This window comes from Cydia amplana, chromosome Z (genome assembly GCF_948474715.1).
Source record: "Cydia amplana chromosome Z, ilCydAmpl1.1, whole genome shotgun sequence".
Classification (NCBI taxonomy): Eukaryota; Metazoa; Arthropoda; class Insecta; order Lepidoptera; family Tortricidae; genus Cydia; species Cydia amplana.
In genome coordinates, this window is record NC_086096.1 from 28935626 (window position 1) to 28955483 (window position 19858).

General features: G+C 37.2%; 1 protein-coding gene across 1 annotated transcript in view; it reads right to left on the minus strand.

Annotated features, from left to right (window-relative positions):
* Positions 1-3595: 3595 nt before the first annotated feature.
* Positions 3596-19858, minus strand: part of LOC134661513 (ATP-binding cassette subfamily C member 4) — a 62567-nt gene continuing 46304 nt past the window's right edge. Inside the window, exons 7-25 of the mRNA XM_063517631.1 lie at positions 13545-13671; positions 11978-12124; positions 11413-11603; positions 10742-10906; positions 10118-10255; positions 9619-9786; positions 8941-9081; positions 8609-8829; positions 8391-8524; positions 7968-8177; positions 7422-7652; positions 7103-7209; positions 6872-6995; positions 6507-6677; positions 5982-6109; positions 5494-5616; positions 5244-5366; positions 5004-5164; positions 3596-4002 (exon numbers count right to left, since the gene is read on the minus strand). Of these exons, the coding sequence (XP_063373701.1) occupies positions 3729-4002; positions 5004-5164; positions 5244-5366; positions 5494-5616; positions 5982-6109; positions 6507-6677; positions 6872-6995; positions 7103-7209; positions 7422-7652; positions 7968-8177; positions 8391-8524; positions 8609-8829; positions 8941-9081; positions 9619-9786; positions 10118-10255; positions 10742-10906; positions 11413-11603; positions 11978-12124; positions 13545-13671 (3084 nt within the window). The 3' untranslated portion in view covers positions 3596-3728. The remainder of the gene's footprint in view (positions 4003-5003; positions 5165-5243; positions 5367-5493; positions 5617-5981; positions 6110-6506; positions 6678-6871; positions 6996-7102; positions 7210-7421; positions 7653-7967; positions 8178-8390; positions 8525-8608; positions 8830-8940; positions 9082-9618; positions 9787-10117; positions 10256-10741; positions 10907-11412; positions 11604-11977; positions 12125-13544; positions 13672-19858) is intronic.

Consider the following 19858-nt stretch of genomic DNA (forward strand, 5'->3'; position numbering starts at 1 on the left):
GCCCTCCTGGGCAGCATGAACGCCCCTCAATCGCTTCCGCGGCCCCGACCGTCCCCCTGAAACTATTCAGCGCCCACTAGGGGGCGGTATCTCCAACCTCCAACTTTGACAATAATAATCACAAAAAAACTATAATAGGCAATTGTGTTAAAAATTGTTTAGGAGGTAATACTCTTTGTGACAAAATATACGATTCGTTGATATAGTTAATAAGTTAATAATAAATAAATTGGTAGGAAATATGTGAATAAAACGATTGGCGATGGGTAGAGCTTATTTAATATTTGTTCGAGGAAATCATCCTCTATGGCATTCACAATGGTCGGTGTTCAGTTGAAACGAACTAAATAGATGAATTAATTTTAAGACAATTTTTATACCGCTACATTATAATACATTCTATTCTAAAATAAATAACACAGTGACGTTCCTACATTTATACTTAGATACTGGCAATACAAATACAATAAAAAGTCAAGGCGATCTTAACCTACATTATTTTGTAAATTGTACCTACCTATGTAGGTATTTCATAAAATAGGTACCTACTGATAGGTAGGTATAATAAATAATTCATGTTCTCAATATGCATGCAACATACCTTAAATAAGTAGGTTAGAAGTTGAGCGTGTTGATTCGCGCTCTGAGAGGGTTCCGTAGGTAGGTAGACGGATACACACTTATACAAACAACCTATCTAATTAGCAACACGTTCTGAATTGTAACATGACAGACGCTTCCTTCGGGAATTTGTAAATGACACCCACGACAGACTTCACGTACCTACTTCTATAATTTCCTTAGTCGATCCATAAGCTCTGACGAAAGGAATGTATGTTTTTATATAAATTGTATACATATCAATATCTAATACTAGTTAAAGTTTATTCTCAGACGCAATGTATTGCGCATTTTGTTATGTTTAAAGCGTGATAAGCAAATTCAATTACAATGATGATAGCATACATTGAAGATAGGTAAAAATTAAATTTTATGAAAAATTAATAGAAAGTCTAAAGACTTCCTAATTTTTCAAACTTGTTAAATTAAAAGTTTTATCGTTTGAGGAGTACAATATATGTTTTTATTATTTGCTCTTGTTACCAGGCCCATCCGGTATATAAGGTAAAGGGCCCCTGTTTCGGCAGGTTAAGGCTCTTGAGAGTTTGTATATTACCAAGCATTTTTTTTAAATATTACTAAGCATATCAACACCTTGAAAGCTTTTGAGTAAGTTATATTAGTTCTTTGTTAATAATTTCATGTATAAACTATAGGGTTTTAGTTGAAACTTTTTTTTATATGAATTTTTTCGTGAACCTCTTATTTGGCTCCCATTTCGTGATACAAATTTAGCTCAGCTCCAAGTTCGTGAATTCGTGTCCCCTGTTTCGTAATAAAGTTTTCTTAGAGTAATAGGTGATAATTTGCTGATAATCATTTTAAATTACCTACTTACGAGTAATTGTAAGGTCAAATTAAAAATAATATTGAAAAAAAAATTTAATTGAGAGCTAAGTAGCTTAAAGCTTTTTGTACTCGTCGACTTTAATGGTTGAATTAAGACTTCGTAAACCATATGAGTACTTTAATACTTGATTAAAAGCCGAAACTATATAAATAAAAAATAAAAAAAAAACTTTTTTTTACCAAATATTTTTTTTTTTACAAAAAAAATATTAACTATCTTATACGTTAAATATAAACATACACAAAAATAAATCAAATAAATTGAATTATAAATAAAATTGTGCTAGTAGTTAATATGAGAAATTGAGAATATACGTGGAATATACCTTAAAAACTTAAACTCGGGTCACATTCAAACTCGTTTTATGAGAATTCTAGTGAAAAAAACATATACCGAATTTCGCTCATACGAAACTTCATGAAATACATTAATTGTTTTCTAATTTATTTTTTTAATTATCTTCGTTGTTATATTTAAAAACAAGCACTCAAAATGTATCTAGAAAATCCTTGATTCGTTAGTGGCACGAAACAGGAGACACACGAAAAATATAATGACCGCTATTTCGTGAGTCGATTTATTGCAATTTTAAGGTATTTCTATGCATATATTCAATCTTTTTTCTTATCAAATCAATTACTAAGGAACCCACAGAAACACTCCCAAAAACTTTTTTTCGAATGGGTTTAGCTTTTCCTTCCTATAAGCTTAACAAGTGAGAGCGCGCACCTTACGCCTAAAAAAAGTGCACGCATACAACACAGCTGTTCGCGGCCGTCTGACAGTTTCGACCGTCGTATTACTCTCAGTTTAATCACTAAAATATTGGTTATTATTTTATTGAAGAGATTAAATAATACAGATTTTTTTCATATGTATAATTTGAATAAAAAATATTTGTATTCCTTATTATTTGCGCCAGAAACAAAACTAACGAAATAACGTACTAACACGAACTTGGGGCCCTTTACCTTATCCTATCCGATGGGATATGCAATGCACGTGATAGCTTAGGTAGCGTGGTAGGAGTCTACCGCCCAGCTACCGCCACCGCTTTTAAGTTGTTCTAAACCGTCATGTAACCGACTGTTTTACAACCGTATTTTTACTAGTTTGCACCAATGATTTATAACTCAAGATAGGTTATAGGCGTTCCAAAATTGAAGCGCTTAACTTGTGACAAGTTGGACAAGTTTCCTTTAGAAGCGGCTGGACAAGCGAGAAATGTGCACGTGCTAACGAGCTCCCGCACACCGAAAGAGAAAGAGACGACCTTATGTTTAACAACGAGTGTGACAAAGATGGATGTAATGAGAAAACTAATTAAAAATAACAAATTTCTTCGTAGGCACAGCAATAAATATGGAAGTATTTTTTGTGCTCCTCAAGTATGAGTATAACCTATCTATGGTTATATAATATCATTGGTTTGCACTAAGTATTTTCACATACGGAATGTACCGGCACTAATTTTTTAATTTGAGAATTTAAAAAATCACTTCAGCTATACGAGTACATAGCCGTTTATAGCTTTATTATACATGTTTATTAATATTAGCTTTACATGTAAGAGCTAAACTAACGTAAAATAGTTTTGTTTATAAGTAGGTTACCTTAAATAGTATGTTGCTTCATGTTAACATCGTAGGTATTGGAAATAATTGTGACATAACTTATAGCCCGACTAATTATTCCCGTATAAGTTTAGTTGCAATAAATGCGGCCACACTTGAGGCTTCTTGGTCTGTCTGATACAGTAGGCCTAATTACATAGGCAGGTATCGACCTAGCGTCAAGTTGTAATAGAATCAATGTGACATACAGTTGTACATGTACGTGTCCACGACGGCATCACTGGGGAATCAATATCGCCTCAGTGTTATGCCTAAATGCTCCTAACTCACTAGCAGACACCGACGTAATATGTGTTAAATGTTTTAAAGCTCGGAACCCTAAATAGTGTGCTAAGTAGTAGGGTTCTCTTAATTATGCTGATTTTTCGCCCCGCTATTCTATAGTTTTGCAACCTTAGCGACTTATTACCGCTGGTTTATAGCGAGGCATTAATATAGTGAACCAGATACGATACGATCGCATCAACTCTATTTAATAATGCAATGGAAGATAACTCTTGGTACATCTGATCCTAATACTTATTTATGCCACATCTTAACTTTCTATCACTTAGTTCAAAAATTACGTAGATACTCTAAAAAATAATTAAAAACTTAACAACTTATGACACCTGGCACGCTTATTATTCTATAACTCCTCCATTGTTGAGGAATGTGGTCTTCGCAATCTGGAATAGTTGTTCTGACATTTTGTCACTGGTTTCTTTGACCATTTTAGTGAAGTGGCCCTCGGGATTGCTGAGGAGTTTGTAAGGGTGGTCGAACTCCACCAGGCGGCCCGCGTCCATCACCATGACGCGGTCCGAGTCCATGATCGTGTTGAGTCGATGCGCCACCGTCAGCACGGTGCACTCAGCGAAACGCTTGCGAATGGTTCCCTGAATAAACTCGTCCGTCCTGAAAATATTACACTCACAATCACGATACCTATTTGATATCAGAGTTCATGACCTTCATAGATAAAAAATATTTACTTATTTTATTACAAAAATTATATACAAGGCGTCAAAGCAAAGGCCTGTGAATTGTTAAAATATGTAGTTACCTAGTTAATTGAAACACATATCGGCGGCGGCGGTAAAGCCTGTATTGTGGGTAGGTTACACTAGATGACCATATACATCGCGTTTTTTTAAAACTCCTTTAATTATAGGGTGCATTTTTTCGGTATTCTAATTAATTCCATTTTGAAGTTATAGGTGAACCAGGATCTATTGAGGGTGCGCCATGTTGCGGAATTTCACTGGAACTAATTTTTTCATACTACACTGAATTGTCACCCTAATATACATGAGAATAACAGCGCCCTCTTGACAATTATCATATATTACTGGTCATGCTTATAATCAATCATTTATTTTTATTATCTGATAAGGCCCTTACGAGCGTGTACACGTGCGTTAGGACATGTTTACACATTGATTTAAGTGTTTAGCTACTAAATGCAAAAAGTACTTAGTATCTCGGATGATCGATGTTTGAAATGACATTGATATGTCATAGGTTTCAATTGTTTGGTGGAGTTATATGTAATGTCCGTGTTACAACAATTGTGACCTAAGTAGGTACAGTGGGCCAAGAAAGTGGTTTACCAGTTTTGACAAAAGTTTCTGAGAGATCTAACGATCGCTAAGGTTGACAATTGTCACTGACATAATATTACAATCGACCTCGTTGTCTCATGACGTTCAAACGAACCTCAACCGTAGGGTGGTAGACCACATTTTTGGCCGACTGTACCTACTATTCCTAGAGTAGGTGGATTCACTCCTTGGTTATATTTATTACTGCTGTTACGCGAGTTTGATTTGTACTGTTATTTCTCGTATGTATCTAGTAGTTTAATTGTATTGAACAGACGAGCCCAATACATCAATGGGTAGGTATATTATACTCACTTAGGATCAACATTAGCGGTGGCCTCATCGAGCACCAAGATGCGGTTGCCTCGCAGAATGGCCCGAGCGAGGCACACCAGCTGTCTCTGTCCGAGCGAGAAATTCGACCCGCCCTCTGACACTTTGAAGTCCAATGAGTGTACAGCTGACTTCAAATCAACCTGAGAATAAAATTAATTGTAAAATAAGAACGTGCTACAGGAGCAAGGTTTATACCTAGCAAATATAAATGAATCTTACTGCTTCAAGTGCCCGCCATAGCTCCTCATCATCATAACTGTTGAACGGATCTAGATTGTATCTGACTGTCGCAGAAAAGAGGACTGGTTCTTGAGGTATGATGGAGATCTTGGATCGTAAATCCTGTAGGAATAAATGTTTATTATAGGTACTTAATATTTAGTTCGTGAATATTTGATTGTATCCATAAATCAAAAACAGCATTATAGGACTGTATTGATGTCTGATGGACGAGCGTAGTGAACCTTGCCTGTAAAGCCAAGTGAGCCGTGTCCACGTCGTCGATAAGCACCTCGCCCTCCACGATGGCGAGTCTGAAGAGCGAGCTGATGAGCGAGGACTTGCCAGCCCCCGTGCGCCCCACAACTCCGACCTGAATCACGCGCATATTCACTTGATTGAGAAGGTACAGTACACTTAAAAAAATAATAAGCTTCTTTACATACACGCTGTTGTAATTCTTTAATAGTGACTTATGTCATTCTCATTATCTTATTATTTAAATACCCGAATTCCCAATAGAATTATTCGGCAACTACTTTTTCCATCAACCTAGGAACCTTGAAACCGATGGATCATATAAGCACGTTAAGTACTTATTTATTAAGGCTCATTCGGAAGATGTATTGCTTTCGGAAATCATCATTGCGATCGGCGATGTTCGTATCTGAAGACGTCGGTGGTAAAAATTTCTTAATCAAATAAATAATTAATTAATGAAAGATAAATAGTGTTTACCTTCCATCCATTTTCTATTACTACGTTGAGGTTTTTAAGGATTGGCAGTTCTTCATTGTTGTACTTCATGAAGACATTGCGGAACTCGACTCGGCCTCGCCACGGCCAACCCTTTGGAGTTGCCTTCGCTGTAACGGAAGCGAATTTCAAATTAATATTTATATTACACGTACAAAGCAAAACAAAACATAGTGGACAGATAGAGAGAATAAGTTTTTGGCAAAAAAAAAACATTTTTGGTAAAGCTTTTATCGCCAACTGTATTTTTCCCTCTAATACCCACAATTCTAAAACCCCCAAATACAGTTAGGTTGCGTTGTTTAATCACAGTTCCTATGGCCACCTCATGTCTCCATCATCAGATCAGCTCGATGGTACCGTAATATCCTATACTGCTATGTAAATTAAAAAGAAGACAACAAGTATAATATGATCGTATCAGGAACAATAAAATTGTTAGTCGCTTGCCTCTAGTCCACTTGTCTCTAGAATACACACCTAATATAAAAATCAGCGACTACCTACCGCCTTTTTCCCAGAGTGCCTCGCGTTCTATGTGCGTGTATTGCAATATTCTCTCAACGCTCGTCATTTGCGAAATAACTTCGGCCGTCTGACGCACACCGAACTGCAGCATTCCGGTTAGAATCAGTGTCTGCGATATGGCCAAACCCACGTTGCCGGAGAATATGGTTTCTAAACACAAACAAACCAACATTTAACACGGAAGTAACAATTAGGTACGTAAATATACGCTTATAAACAATGTAGGTAAGAATGTTTAGTCACAGAAAATAAAATACTGAAAATAGCTCCAGTATTCGAGCAACATCATTTTCTCTTTGAATATGAACACTCCATTAGTAATCATCCTTCAGTTAGATACTTACTGCTATCAATAACAAGGAAAGCGATGATGACGATTGCTAAATATATTACGCAAATGAAATCGAGCCAAAAACCAAGAGTGACTCCACTAGCCAGGTAGCTGGTCCACGTCGAAGTGTGAATGTCCTGAAACAAAGTTGGTGTTATTCAAATATAAGTACCTACTCTAAACACGAATGACAAGGCCAAAACTTTAGTTTCTGTTATTCAGTGATAAAAGTAGTAAGTTTTACCTGGAACCGATCGAATTCTTTTATTAGCCGTTCCTGTGCTCCTGCTGAACGTATAGTGCTGATGCCGTTCAATGTGGCAGCCATATGCGAAAACACGGGACTGCGCGCTGAAATACATAAAAGTTACCTCAGTACGCAACGAGAATGGTTTACGCAAGTTTAAAAAACGAATAACCAGCAGTTTGTGCTAGAGAAACATCGACGAGTAAGTAATTAAAACAAGCAAGCAAAACATAATTTGGGGTGATACTTAGGTACTGCTAGCACTAGAAATATCAGAGTGATCTTCAGAGTACCAAAAATACTACAGAACACTTACTAGTTCCTTCTAGACGTTTAATGGACTGCGCAGATTTCAGATATATCTGTAGAATAACGTAAAACAGGAGCAAAATAATTGTAGTTGGTAGTAGAGTCCAAACGAGCGCCGCCGCATTCAGAGCCAGGATACTGAACATCACCAAGTAGATCTGAATACATTCCAATAGAAACCGAGGCAGCAGTTCATCTAAGGAACCGATGTCTTTCGAAAATCTGTTCAAAATGCGACCTGAAATAAAATGAAAGTACTTAAGTAGTAAGACATTTACAAATTTAATTTAAGCTTTTACAGAACACCTTTAGTAGGTACAGTAAACCCACTTAGGTACCTACTTAATTTAAGTAATAACAGTCCTAGGCTTTATGTGACCTGTAACTTCTACATGATTTTACGTAGGTAACCTAAAATAATAATGAATAATCCCTTACAAAAAATATAAGTATAGAGCGGTTTATTTATATATAGACCTGTGGAACTTGATCATGTCCTGTCCCTTCTTAAGTAATATTGGTTAAGTATCAAGGCAGTTATGGTGGTAAATACCTGATGAGTTGGTATCGAAGAAGCGCATAACGCCACGCAGCATGGAGTGGAACATGTCATTGTGCAGGTTGCGCGAGGCAGTCATGCACACCTTGAAGAACATGAAGGCGCGCGCCGTGATGAAGAAGATGCAGCACACGATTAAAGCCGAATAAACGTACAAGTACTGTGCAGTGTCCAGCGGCCCGATGTACGCGTGGATGTCTAAATCTGAAACTTGTGACAAATAAATAACTATGCAACATACGCTTTGAATCACTTGTTTACTACTTGTTTATTAATTCAATGTAGGTAAATAATACCGACTGTTTATAAGGGGTGCCGAAGATGGAACTTTGTTATTTAACTTTACTATCACATACTTAGGTTAGGTTAATACTACAATACTGTTTTTTTTTTCAAAATTGTTAAACAAAATCTAACCTGACTGTAGCTCAATGCCAGAAAAGTAGCTGGTTAAAGAGAACGATGTGTTAGCCGGCGCTTCCAAATTGCGATCGTATTCCTTAATAGTGCTGTTGGATTGCCTTTCTTTTTTTAATGTAACTTCATTAGTCCTGAGAATAAAAATAAAATATTAGACAGTAATGACGACGATACATAAAATATGAACATAGCCGGAATCGGTAGCATATTGATACCAGAAGGTGACCCAGTAGTCGCAGAGTGTGGCCGCGAGTTGGCCGACGATCAGCAGCACCAGCATGAACAGTATGCGCGGCGCCCGGCCGCCGGCGCGCAGGTAGGCGCCGTACACGTGCCAGCCCATCGAGCCCGACTCGCGCTCCTCCTCCTCCATCTCCTGAGCCGGCACTTCGCCCCCGGTCGACTCCGCCAATGATGGACGGCGCGCTGTCGACAACTACGAAACCAAAAAATGTGTCACCAGTTTTAACATTATGCATGCCATGTCAAAATGGTATTGATGCTTGGGACGGATAATTAGCTGTTTTTTCCTGTTTTTGGCACTTACTCTGGCTGATGTTCGTCTTGACATCGGTTTCGGCTTCTCTTCAACTTTTTCACCGTCTTCTTGAGTAGCACTCAAAAGTTTAGCGAAGTCTTTTCCGTAATTTATAAGCTCCGCGTAAGTTCCCTTTGCTTCTACAGCGCCCTATGTACAAAAAAAGTAAGGCATTTTTATTATGAAAAACTATAAGCGATGCGATTCACACGTCGCTCCGATGTTTGAGTGAGACAACGCTATGCGCGTATTATAGCGACATCCCACTCGCACATTAGAGCTACGTGCGAATCGCATCCAGTGTGATAACCGCCTAATACACCTACTTATTTGTATAAACTTATTGGGAAAGTCGATTGAAAATATAGAGATGATCGATTGATATAGTAACATATAATACAACATCAAAAATATGATTTGACTTGTCGTAAAATTGAAAGTGTTAGTTCAAAGTTAAGTAGTTAGTAGAAAGTGAAATTGAATTTAATAGTATGATACCATACAATTCAAGCGTAGCTACTTACTCATAAAGTGAAACTATCTTGGCTTGTTATTTCTTGGTACATACTATCGGAATACCGGATAATGAAATTTTTAATGTTATTTTTCTATTTAGACCATGTACTTTACTTTTTAATTGAATGAAAAAACAATAAAGCAGTCAGTGTGCAAATGATGCAGGCGTACATTGCTCATAATAATGATGTAATCGGCATCCTTGAGGTAGTGGAGTTGGTGCGTGACGAGCACGCGCGTGGCGTGGCGCAGGTAGCCGCAGATGCACTCGTCGAATAGCTGCCGGCCCACGTGCGCGTCCACCGCCGACAGCGGGTCGTCCAGCAGGTAGATGTCCGCCTGAAACCGCCGCGCCGCCGCACAATCAATCACTCCGCATATCCGTTCATTTACAATTACACCATCATTCCTATTGGGTTTGACCGCTCGCCAAATACGGTGTACTAACCCACTTGTCGCAATGATGTTTTTATAACAACAAAAATTGAGTCGCTTAACTTCAAACTCGGGTAAATCCAACTGTTAGATTATGCGATTTTGGTATTAATTAATAGGTAACTATTAAGAATAGGTAATAGGGTAGATATTTGCTGAGAGGGTCGAATGTAGATTTACCCGAATTTTGAAGTTAACATTGCACAATTGTTTGAGACGTCTAAATGATGCTCACCTGTCTATAAACTGCTCTTGCTAGGTTAATGCGCGCCCGCTGTCCACCAGAAAGTGAAGCGCCTCTTTCGCCGACCAATGTTTGGTCTCCATGAGGGAATTGTTGAAAATCTTTTTGCAGAGCGCATACTCTCACCACCTTAAATATAAAGAAAGGGGTTATAATAATATTTTTCAGATTCACATTCAAAACTTTTATTTCAGACTCAACTGTCCGTATACACAAAACATACACGTTAAATAATAATAAAAAATGATATTATCATAATACACCAAGTCGAATAAATTAAAGTAACATTGAAATAAACATAAAATATAGTTAGAAATTCAAACTTAAGTTACAATAATAGTTCAAATCCGGGGGTTGAAAAGTTCTGCATGCTATTAAATTATATCCTTATAGACGTCGTTTGGCTATATGTAGATTATATCGTTTTAAATTAAACTAGGGAGTATGGGGGCAATTTTTCAAGCTACCCAGCTAGGTTAAGTTAAGCTATAATGCTAAATCAGCGTTTCTTACCTTTAAAGAAATAATGATATGCGTATTGTATTAAGTAAGATAGACTGTTAAATGATTTCATGTTTACTTCGCAGTAGTCGATTAAAAATAATAGGTACTCACTTCTTTGTATTTTTTGGAATTATAAGGCAGTCCAAAGAGGATGTTCTGTCGGACAGTGGCGACAAACAGCCACGGTTCCTGGCTCGCGTACGAGAGCGGCCCGGACAGGTGGATGCGGCCGCTCGTCGACCGGAGCTCGCTCAGCAGCAATTGCAACACGGAACTCTAAATAAATATGCAAACTGTGTACAATATTTTCTATAATAAATTAGTATTTGTTGTGTGCAGAGCACTGGGCTAGCGATCCAGAGGTCGTGAGTTCAAGTCTCACCCCTGACAGTACATTTTTAATTTACATACTTTCTAAGCTTCATAGCATGGTTCGCAGACGTTTCTGCTTGATACAAAATTCATTTTTTATAATGTCAATATCAGGGAGGAAATTAGGGACTACGTAACGGCCGGCCGGCCCACCCACGACTTTGCGCGACCGGCGACGGCGGCGGCGGCAACCATAGGCGAGAACGAAAAGTCCGAACGCTGTGTCCCGCTCCAACCTATGGTTGCCGCCGCCGCCGTCGCCAGTCGCTCAATGTCGTGGCCGAGCCGTAAGGGCGCATGTAAACCAAAGCATTTTTGGTCCTGTGAGTGGATATATATGTCCCGATCCCAGGTCAGCATGATTACAACTAGTAAAGAATAGCTCATCATAGTAAAGTGTAAAGACAAACCTTCCCTGAGCCGACAGATCCAATGATGGCACAAAGTTTCCCCTTAGGTACTGTGAAGTTAAGTCCGCGCAGCGTGACAGGCCCGTCCTCGATCCACTGTGCGCACACGTCCTGGAGCAGGACGCCCACGTCGGGGCTCACCGGGGCCGCCGGCACCACGCTCATCAGGTTCTTCTCGTTGCACACGAATCCTGCGTACATTAACATTTTTAGGTGTTCATAATTCCGTTTATGAGATTTTATATATATTTTTATTCAAACGCGACATAACTCCCGAGCTCCCGACACATTGCCGTCACACAACTACGAATAATGTTTGCTATAAAACAAAACATAAACTGCTACGGACTACGGTCTACGTATAAGGTTAGCTTAACCATGACCTAAACTGTCATTCAATAGAACTTGCTAACTATGTAAACAAACCGCCATACTAAAATTGACACTGACTCACACTCACACTGACATAGTTAGCAAGTTCTATTGAATGACAGTTTAGTTCAATAGATACGCATTCAGCCAGTAAAAACTAAAGAAAACTAAAAAGAAGATTACGAGTAATTACCTGGATTAAAGATTCCCTCTTCGTCTATCCTTTTGAAAGTGTTGGGTCGTAGGTCCACTTCGCTTAGATTGTTTCTCTTGCGCTCCACGCTCTGTACAAGTTTGGCTATATCTACGTCAGGCACACTACGAAGATCTTCGCGTTCATCTGTCATAAAATACACATGTTACAATAGTGTACACAAGATAATTTATCAGGTATCATACTACATGCATCAAAGTATTACACTTAAAATTATTTAGATCACAATACATAAACCGGAAACCAGTCATTTAGTAAAAACAAATATATAGGCATCACAAACCCCTACCAACAAATAACAAACAGTTAGAGTCAGTTTAAATATGTACATTAATAAGTTTGAATTTAAGGTGATACAAGACTGAGGATTGGCACGTATGTACAATTGTACACTACAACACTTTTTACAATAACAATGCTACAGTAGACATCTACTGTCTGGTCAACCTCAAGTGGCAGTGACATTATTACAGTTTTAAGTAAATGAAATTCTGGATATCTGCGAGAACTAGGTAATGGAAGGAAGCAAGCAAAAATAGTTACTAAGGGAAGATACAAATATGTATATTAAAAAGTGGAAAGATAGATTTAGTTGGAACATCAGCAGAGGCAGGCCGCAGGCAGGTCAGATCATAACTGGAATAATCTACGAACTGATAACGACAGCCGTACAAGGTTTTTGGCCATCATATTTCACTGCCACCTTTAGTTGGTCAGACTAATAACGTCTCATACCCATTAGTAAAATATCTTGTATGCGAAGAATGGAGGCATACGCTTCCATTGACTGAGCAAGAGAGTTCGGCATCGTAATGGCAAATGTCGCTTGGAGCGTGTTGAACATTTGTGCCAACGGGAAAACCTGCGGAAACCAGAACGTGCAAGCTTTAATGTTAATACGGCATGCCATGCAACCCTCCGATAGATACCTCCTCGCACCCTCCTCGTGAGTAAGTACACATAGACAATTTCCTGAAATTGCGAAAACAGTGGTTTCAAGAGCTGCACCAAACCAGTCTACTGCTCAAAACAGGTGCTATGATATTACACTTGTGTCGTTAAGTATACATACATATAACTTGAGTCTATAGTATAGTAGATGATAATTATGTCAAAGTTGCGAAGTTTCAACAGTTTACTTATTTCTCTATGCTACTACGCAAAAACACCGACACAATCTAACCTTAGTAGGCCAAACTATTGTTATCACTTAAAAATGCCTGAATACTGAATCAAATTTGAAGGAATTTTTAGGTCACTCAGTAGTTTGATCGGCTACAAGGATTCCAACGATAAAGGTATAGTTGATTTTTTTTAAGCTGTCCGTTTAGGACTATATAGAGCTCATAGTCCTAAACAGTCATCTTAAAATAAATCAACTATATACTACGTGTTCTTGTTGAAACCATGTACCAAAATTCTGTAAATAAAAAATCGAGCCATAGTTATAATTCGGACTCGTGTGAAGTAGGTTATGTAGCGTTTGTAAAACGTATAGTCATGCAGTTTGCAAGTGCAGCATGCGGGGGCATTGAGCCCCACGTACCAAACAGCATGAACGCCTCGAGGCGCTGAACCGAGATCAGCGCTTCCGCCAGAAACGACACCGCGTTAGACATTATAATAGATAGGGTGCCTTGGAGGGTGTTGTAGAATTGCGCCAAAGGGAACACCTGAAAATTATTCAATTGATAACATTTCAAATTAACTAAGGGGTCATTCTCTCATTTCGTGCAAATCGGTGAGATTCTCTCGATTTGTAATTTTTGTTTTAAATGGTAAACTTTTGAGTTTCGTCAATTTGTGGATTCATTTATTAACATTTTTCTGCTAAAGGCACCTTTGTAACGTTATTACTTTTCATTTAATAAGGCTACTGGTAATGAACTACGCGCTGGTAATGAATTCGGCCGAGATGGTAATTTTATCAGTGAACGGTAATGAAACAAACTTATGAAATCGAACATATTCTATGTATATAAGTATGTATTTATCTATATACGTATGTATATCGTCGCCTATCACCCATAGTACAAGCTTTGCTTAGTTTGGGGCTAGGTTGATCTGTGTAAGATGTCCCCCAATATTTATTTATTTATTTATTTATTTATTATTTATATAAAAAACTGTATTTCAAGAAAATTAACACCAATTAAAATCAACAATATTAAAAACATGTGTCTTAAGCACTGCGGAGATGATCAAACCGACTTGACATACACTTGGAGTTGACAATCTCAACTTATAATGTTCAAGCTAGATGGTACATTCACCATTTACTTATCATCATTATAAGTCGAGATTGTTAACCCCAAGTGTTTGTTAAGTCGGTTTGATCATCTGCGCACCATATCACATTAAACATAGTTTTCAAATTTTCAAAAATTAGCATAGACAAAATATATTTAAATCATTCGCGTTTTGTACCTATGTAATTTTTTTTTATCGTTTTAACCCTATAGTGTGGGGTGTCGTCGGATAGGTCTTTAAAAATAAATGGGAGTTTGCAAACAACATTTTTTGATAAAGTCAATCAATTCGGAAATAATAATTTAGAAAGAATAAAAAACGGTTATTCCTTCTAACTTTTGAAAAATCGATCCAAAAAATATGGAAAAAAATCATAAAAATAGTGCTTAATAAACTCATTCAAACAAAATTAAAGCGAACTTGATAAGTTAAGCCGTTTATGAGTTATCGCTAAAAGTCTTCCCTTCTTATTTTATTTAAAAGCCTGGCAAACCTTATTTGTGACCGGATTTTCGCAAGCAACCCTATAACCACATAATAGTGACCGGAAAAAGATAGGCAACCTAGTTGATTTATATTGTACAAGTTGTATACTTTCCATTGGAACTTATTTCGTTTGTCAGACAGATCGGTGAAATTTAAAGAAAAAAAAATTTTTTTTTTCAAAAAATAATTAAACATAGTTTTGACCATATTTCTTTAAGGTGACGGTAGAGGTGGGTAAATTTTCAGATTCTGTCAATTTACCCCATTTCACACACAAGCGCACTTCACGCACACTACCTCACTTTACTGGGACAGGTCATTGACCCATCAAGTTTTTTTAAGATTGCGTTTTGAGTTTAGTGTTAACCACTGACCTCTTTTGAGGAACAGAAACTGTAAAAACGTTCCATTGAAAGAAGAAAGAGAAACAATACATTAAATCTTGCTCTCCTTGTCTGTTCATGTCACACGTGACGTATTTAAATTCTAATTTAATTCATTTGATTGTTAACTATTTTCTGCATATTATGGCTTTGTCGAGATACGCGTTTTGTAAAGTTAAACCGAATAAACCCAGATGTCATTAAGTCAGATGTAAAATGTTATTTACTACTCTATACGGTTATTCATAAGGCGAAAAATCAATTCAATTAAAAATTTAAATAAATAAAGTTTCGGCAGGGTGGAAATTTAATTAAGGCCGACAAAATAAAATTTAATAATATATGTCGGCTGATGTACCCCTAAGATCTTTACAGATTTACTTGTACGAGTATCCTATATTCGCTATTTATTTTGCTATTAAATTTATAAAATTAAAATAAATAATTAAATATTATACTGGCATTCCACCGCTATTATTTCAGTGCTGAACTGATTATCTTCGATCGTAGCCTTGATGATGTAGTTGTACTTACACTTACGGCGGTAGGAGCGGCAATGAACCCCGCGCAGCGTAGAACGAGAGGTGCGTTGGGATAAGTGCATATACATATAATTCTTCGTGCGTCTGTCTGTCTGTCCGTCCGTCTGTCACAGTCTATTTTCTCCGAAACTACTGGACCAATTCAGTTGAAATTTGGCACACATATGTAAATTTGGCACACAAATGTAAATTTGTGACCCAAAGATGGACGTGTAACGTAAATAAAATGTATTTTAGAGAATTTGAAATACGGTAGCCATTTTTGGGGGGGGGGGGGGGGTAAATGAAAAAATTAAAAAATGTTTTTTAAACTATATAGTGTTACATATCAAATAAAAGAGCTCATTGTAAGAATCTCAAACATAACTTTTTTTATAATTTTAGGATTAATAGTTCAGCAGTTATTCATGAAAATAGGCAAAAAATGATCATTCTCCGCCCACTTTCTCCGAAACAACTGGATCTAAAATTTTGAAAAAAATACACAAAGTAGTTCTTTACCTATATATGTCAGGAAAATCTATAAGAAATGTGCAGTCAAGCGTGAGACGGACTTAATATACGGAACCCTTAGAATGCGAGTCCGACTCGCACTTGTTTTTGTTTAGCTCTTATTAGGTTTAAGGAGTTTTATGAGTGAAAAAAGAAGTTTTTTGTTTTATGTGCCCGCGTTATTGCCGATCGATTGTGTTTTAAACGATAATTAGACAAAAAAACTTGTTTTTCACCCAACGAATATAGATCCCCATGACACATCTTCCAAGTCGCCTTTGGATAGGCTTAATTTTAAAAATAATTGAAATAATGTTCTATATCATTCATACTTGCAAAAAAAGACTAAAAATAATTTACGTGACCAATGCTTATTATTAGTAAATATCTTACAATTTAATATCTGATATATCACACGATACAAAAAAATGGCCGCAAAGTTAAAAGTTTATTTATTTACGTTACTAGTCCATCTTTGGATCACCGACTCTTTGTCATATGTGAAAAATGTGTACCAAATTTCAATTGAATTAGTCTATTAGGGGCAGACACACGAGTGATCTTAAAAGGGATTTTTTTCTTGAATGATTTGTATGTACTTACCCCAACGCACCTCACGTTCCACGCGGCGCAGCGTAATCAGTAAGTACCTAATAATTAGTGTCCGACCGAAACACAAATTTCTGTATATATAAATATTGTTGTCCTACTTGCTCGCCAACTTTTGGTCTTTGTCACATAGTTTAGTTTCATAATACGAAGTACTATTTCGTATGTTTCGGCCAGGCCGAAAGATTCGGCCGTTTTTTGGCCGAAACCGAAACTACGGCCGAAACATGATTTTATGGCCGAAACCGAAACCGAAACCGAATCTTCGGTCGGACACTACGAATAATCACAATGGTCTAAGTACCACAGACCCTACTGTCGCTTAAGTCCTTTATGCCAATCTCTGCCTATTAGAACTTATAAAAAAAAAAGAAACCGAGTAATTATATCCAACTACCGAACCTGCTTACAAATTTTCTCGAGATATTTGAGAAATGTGATATGCAAAGGAGAACATTCGAACAAACGAAAGTATTTTTGCCCAAGCTGAAACGGAGACCTTCGCCTACGCTCGGTCAGTGATGGTTTAGGTACAGTCAGCTGCAGGTCACCCCTGCATAGAAGATTGTATGCAGGGGTGGTACCTTTTCTCTGCAGCTGACTGTACACCTATAAAAAATTGTTGTACCTGCTGCAATTTTATACCGGTACCGTACTTTATATTTCAACAGGTATAGTACCTTCAAAACGAAGCGGTATTGATAAATAATAACGGTACCGTACCGCCTATAAATAATAATAATAATTCAGCCTATATACAGGGTGGTCCAAACCTTGACGTCCAAAAATTTTTTTTTAGATTCCTCACGTCGTGGGCTATCAGAATATACCCCATGTATGTTAGCCGATTTTTCGTAGTTATCGAGTTATGATTTTTTTTTACTTTTAACTTTTCATATGAAATTCCGGGGTTCCCATACAGAGTGGCTAAAAAATAACTGCATTTCCGTTGCCAGGGAGGTTGTAAAAGTTGCTCAGTATAATCCCAACACCTCCCTGGCAACGGAATGCAGTTATTTTTCAGCCACTCTGTATGGGAACCCCGGAATTTCATAGGAATAAGAATAAGAATAAGAATTGTTTATTGCCACATACATGAACATAAAATAGAGTTAGAATTACTTACATAATAAAATAAAACAGTTGTTATCATATACAAAACAAAAGTGAGAAGATCTTTGTATTAGGCACAGGGTTCCAGTCTCAGCGTGTGCCGGGCCTAGGTGCCCGGCGCTGGTTTTCAGACCGGTCCCAGACTATGGACGGTCGGAGAATATTACCTACATAGGAAAAGTTAAAAGCTTAAAAAATCATAACTTGAAAACTACGAAAAATCGGCTAACATACATATGGGGTACATTATGATAGCCCACGATTTTTGGACGTCACGGTTTGGACCACCCTGTATAGACAATAATCTCAACGCTAGCCCAATGCGGATTGGGGACTTCACACACAGCTTTGAATTTCTTCGCAAATGTATGCACTACGAGTATGCAGGTTTCCTCACGATGTTTCCTCCTTCACCGAAAAGCTAGTGGTAAATATCAAATGATATTTCGTACATAAGTTCCGAAAAACTCATTGGTACGAGCCAGGATACCAATGAGTTTTTCCTTACCGCTTATACCGTAAAGAAATAATGCAGTCTCTGCTTTGCACGATTATTGTGTGGACATAATTCTTATAATCACCGAAACATACATACCTCTACGCACAGAATGTCATTGAAATAAAACATTGTTTTTTATAGTAAATTAATATAACATTCGATTTATACACATAACAATAAGCAGGCCAGGCCGCAGCGATATTGGCCTGTAAGCTTCATCTCGGTCTCCAAATCCGCAAAACTCGCTGGTACTAAATGCTGGTCTTGCCGTTATTAATTATCTTGATTCTTGAAGATTATCAGAACAGCACGTTACGTAATCGCATACATAGACGGAACGAACGTAGGTGTAGACACTGCAAGTCTTTAGGTATTAAACGAATTACGTATTAATAGATGAGTAATATTTAAATGAACATATAATATTCTCTAACATAAATACAAGATTACAATTAATTGACATCAAAAGTCATTGACGTACAGAAGTCATATACATTTTTATAATGACGCAAAATTGATACCAGCATAATGAAAATCAATCCCAATCAGTAAAACGAGTTTTTAAACTTTTTTCATTTTAAGCGGGTTTTGAAGGAACAAGTTACTTAAATTCGATTGTAATCGTATTGTTTTAGGATAATTTACTGCTGTTTTCGACCGTTACGACCCGTAAATAACAACAACTCACATTTAAAATTTGACTGGAGCTCGACGTGATTATATTTATTTACCCTATTTTATGAAATACAATTTATCTACTGGTATACATTTTCGTATGCGTATATGATGAAATGTCTTTATTAATGTCAAAAACGAGCTATGACGATGTACACGTCTGCTTCGATGCAAGGCCAACGGCCATCTGACTCGAAGAAGAGTTTTGAGTGATGTCGTCAATGTATGGAAATTATACGAAAGTTTACATTTGGGATTGAATTTCTGTGTTGTATTTGTGAGTAAAAATATAAGTAGATAATAATCTGGTAGTTTAGTTATCTAGCCTTCAAAATCCCACAACAACTCAATTACTGTCAAAGACAAAACTGTAATGCGTCTTGCTCAAACGGAACTCCATATTTTGATTTTTGGACACTTTTAGTGTCGATTTGTAGAGAATTACAGGAAATAAAAAAAAATATGGCGTGAAGAGCCGGTACACGGCTTCTTCGTGAACAGATTTGCGTATAATTTAATGCAGTTATTAATCATTCATTGAACAAATTGATTGCACAAAGTGAGGTCTAAATCGAAAACGTCATATACCGTCCCCTTAAGCAACCCTATTTATTTATGTTCAGGAATATATTTTCTTTCATAATATGTAAGTTTCATCCGTCAGACATATCGGTGAAGGTCGACCATCTTAGACTACAAAGGCTCCCCGGTTGGGCTCCCCTATTATCATATACAGTTTTAAATGTTTATAACAACGTAATATTTATAATAACTAAGCCTCTTTCCATTAAATGCACTGCCTCGAATATAT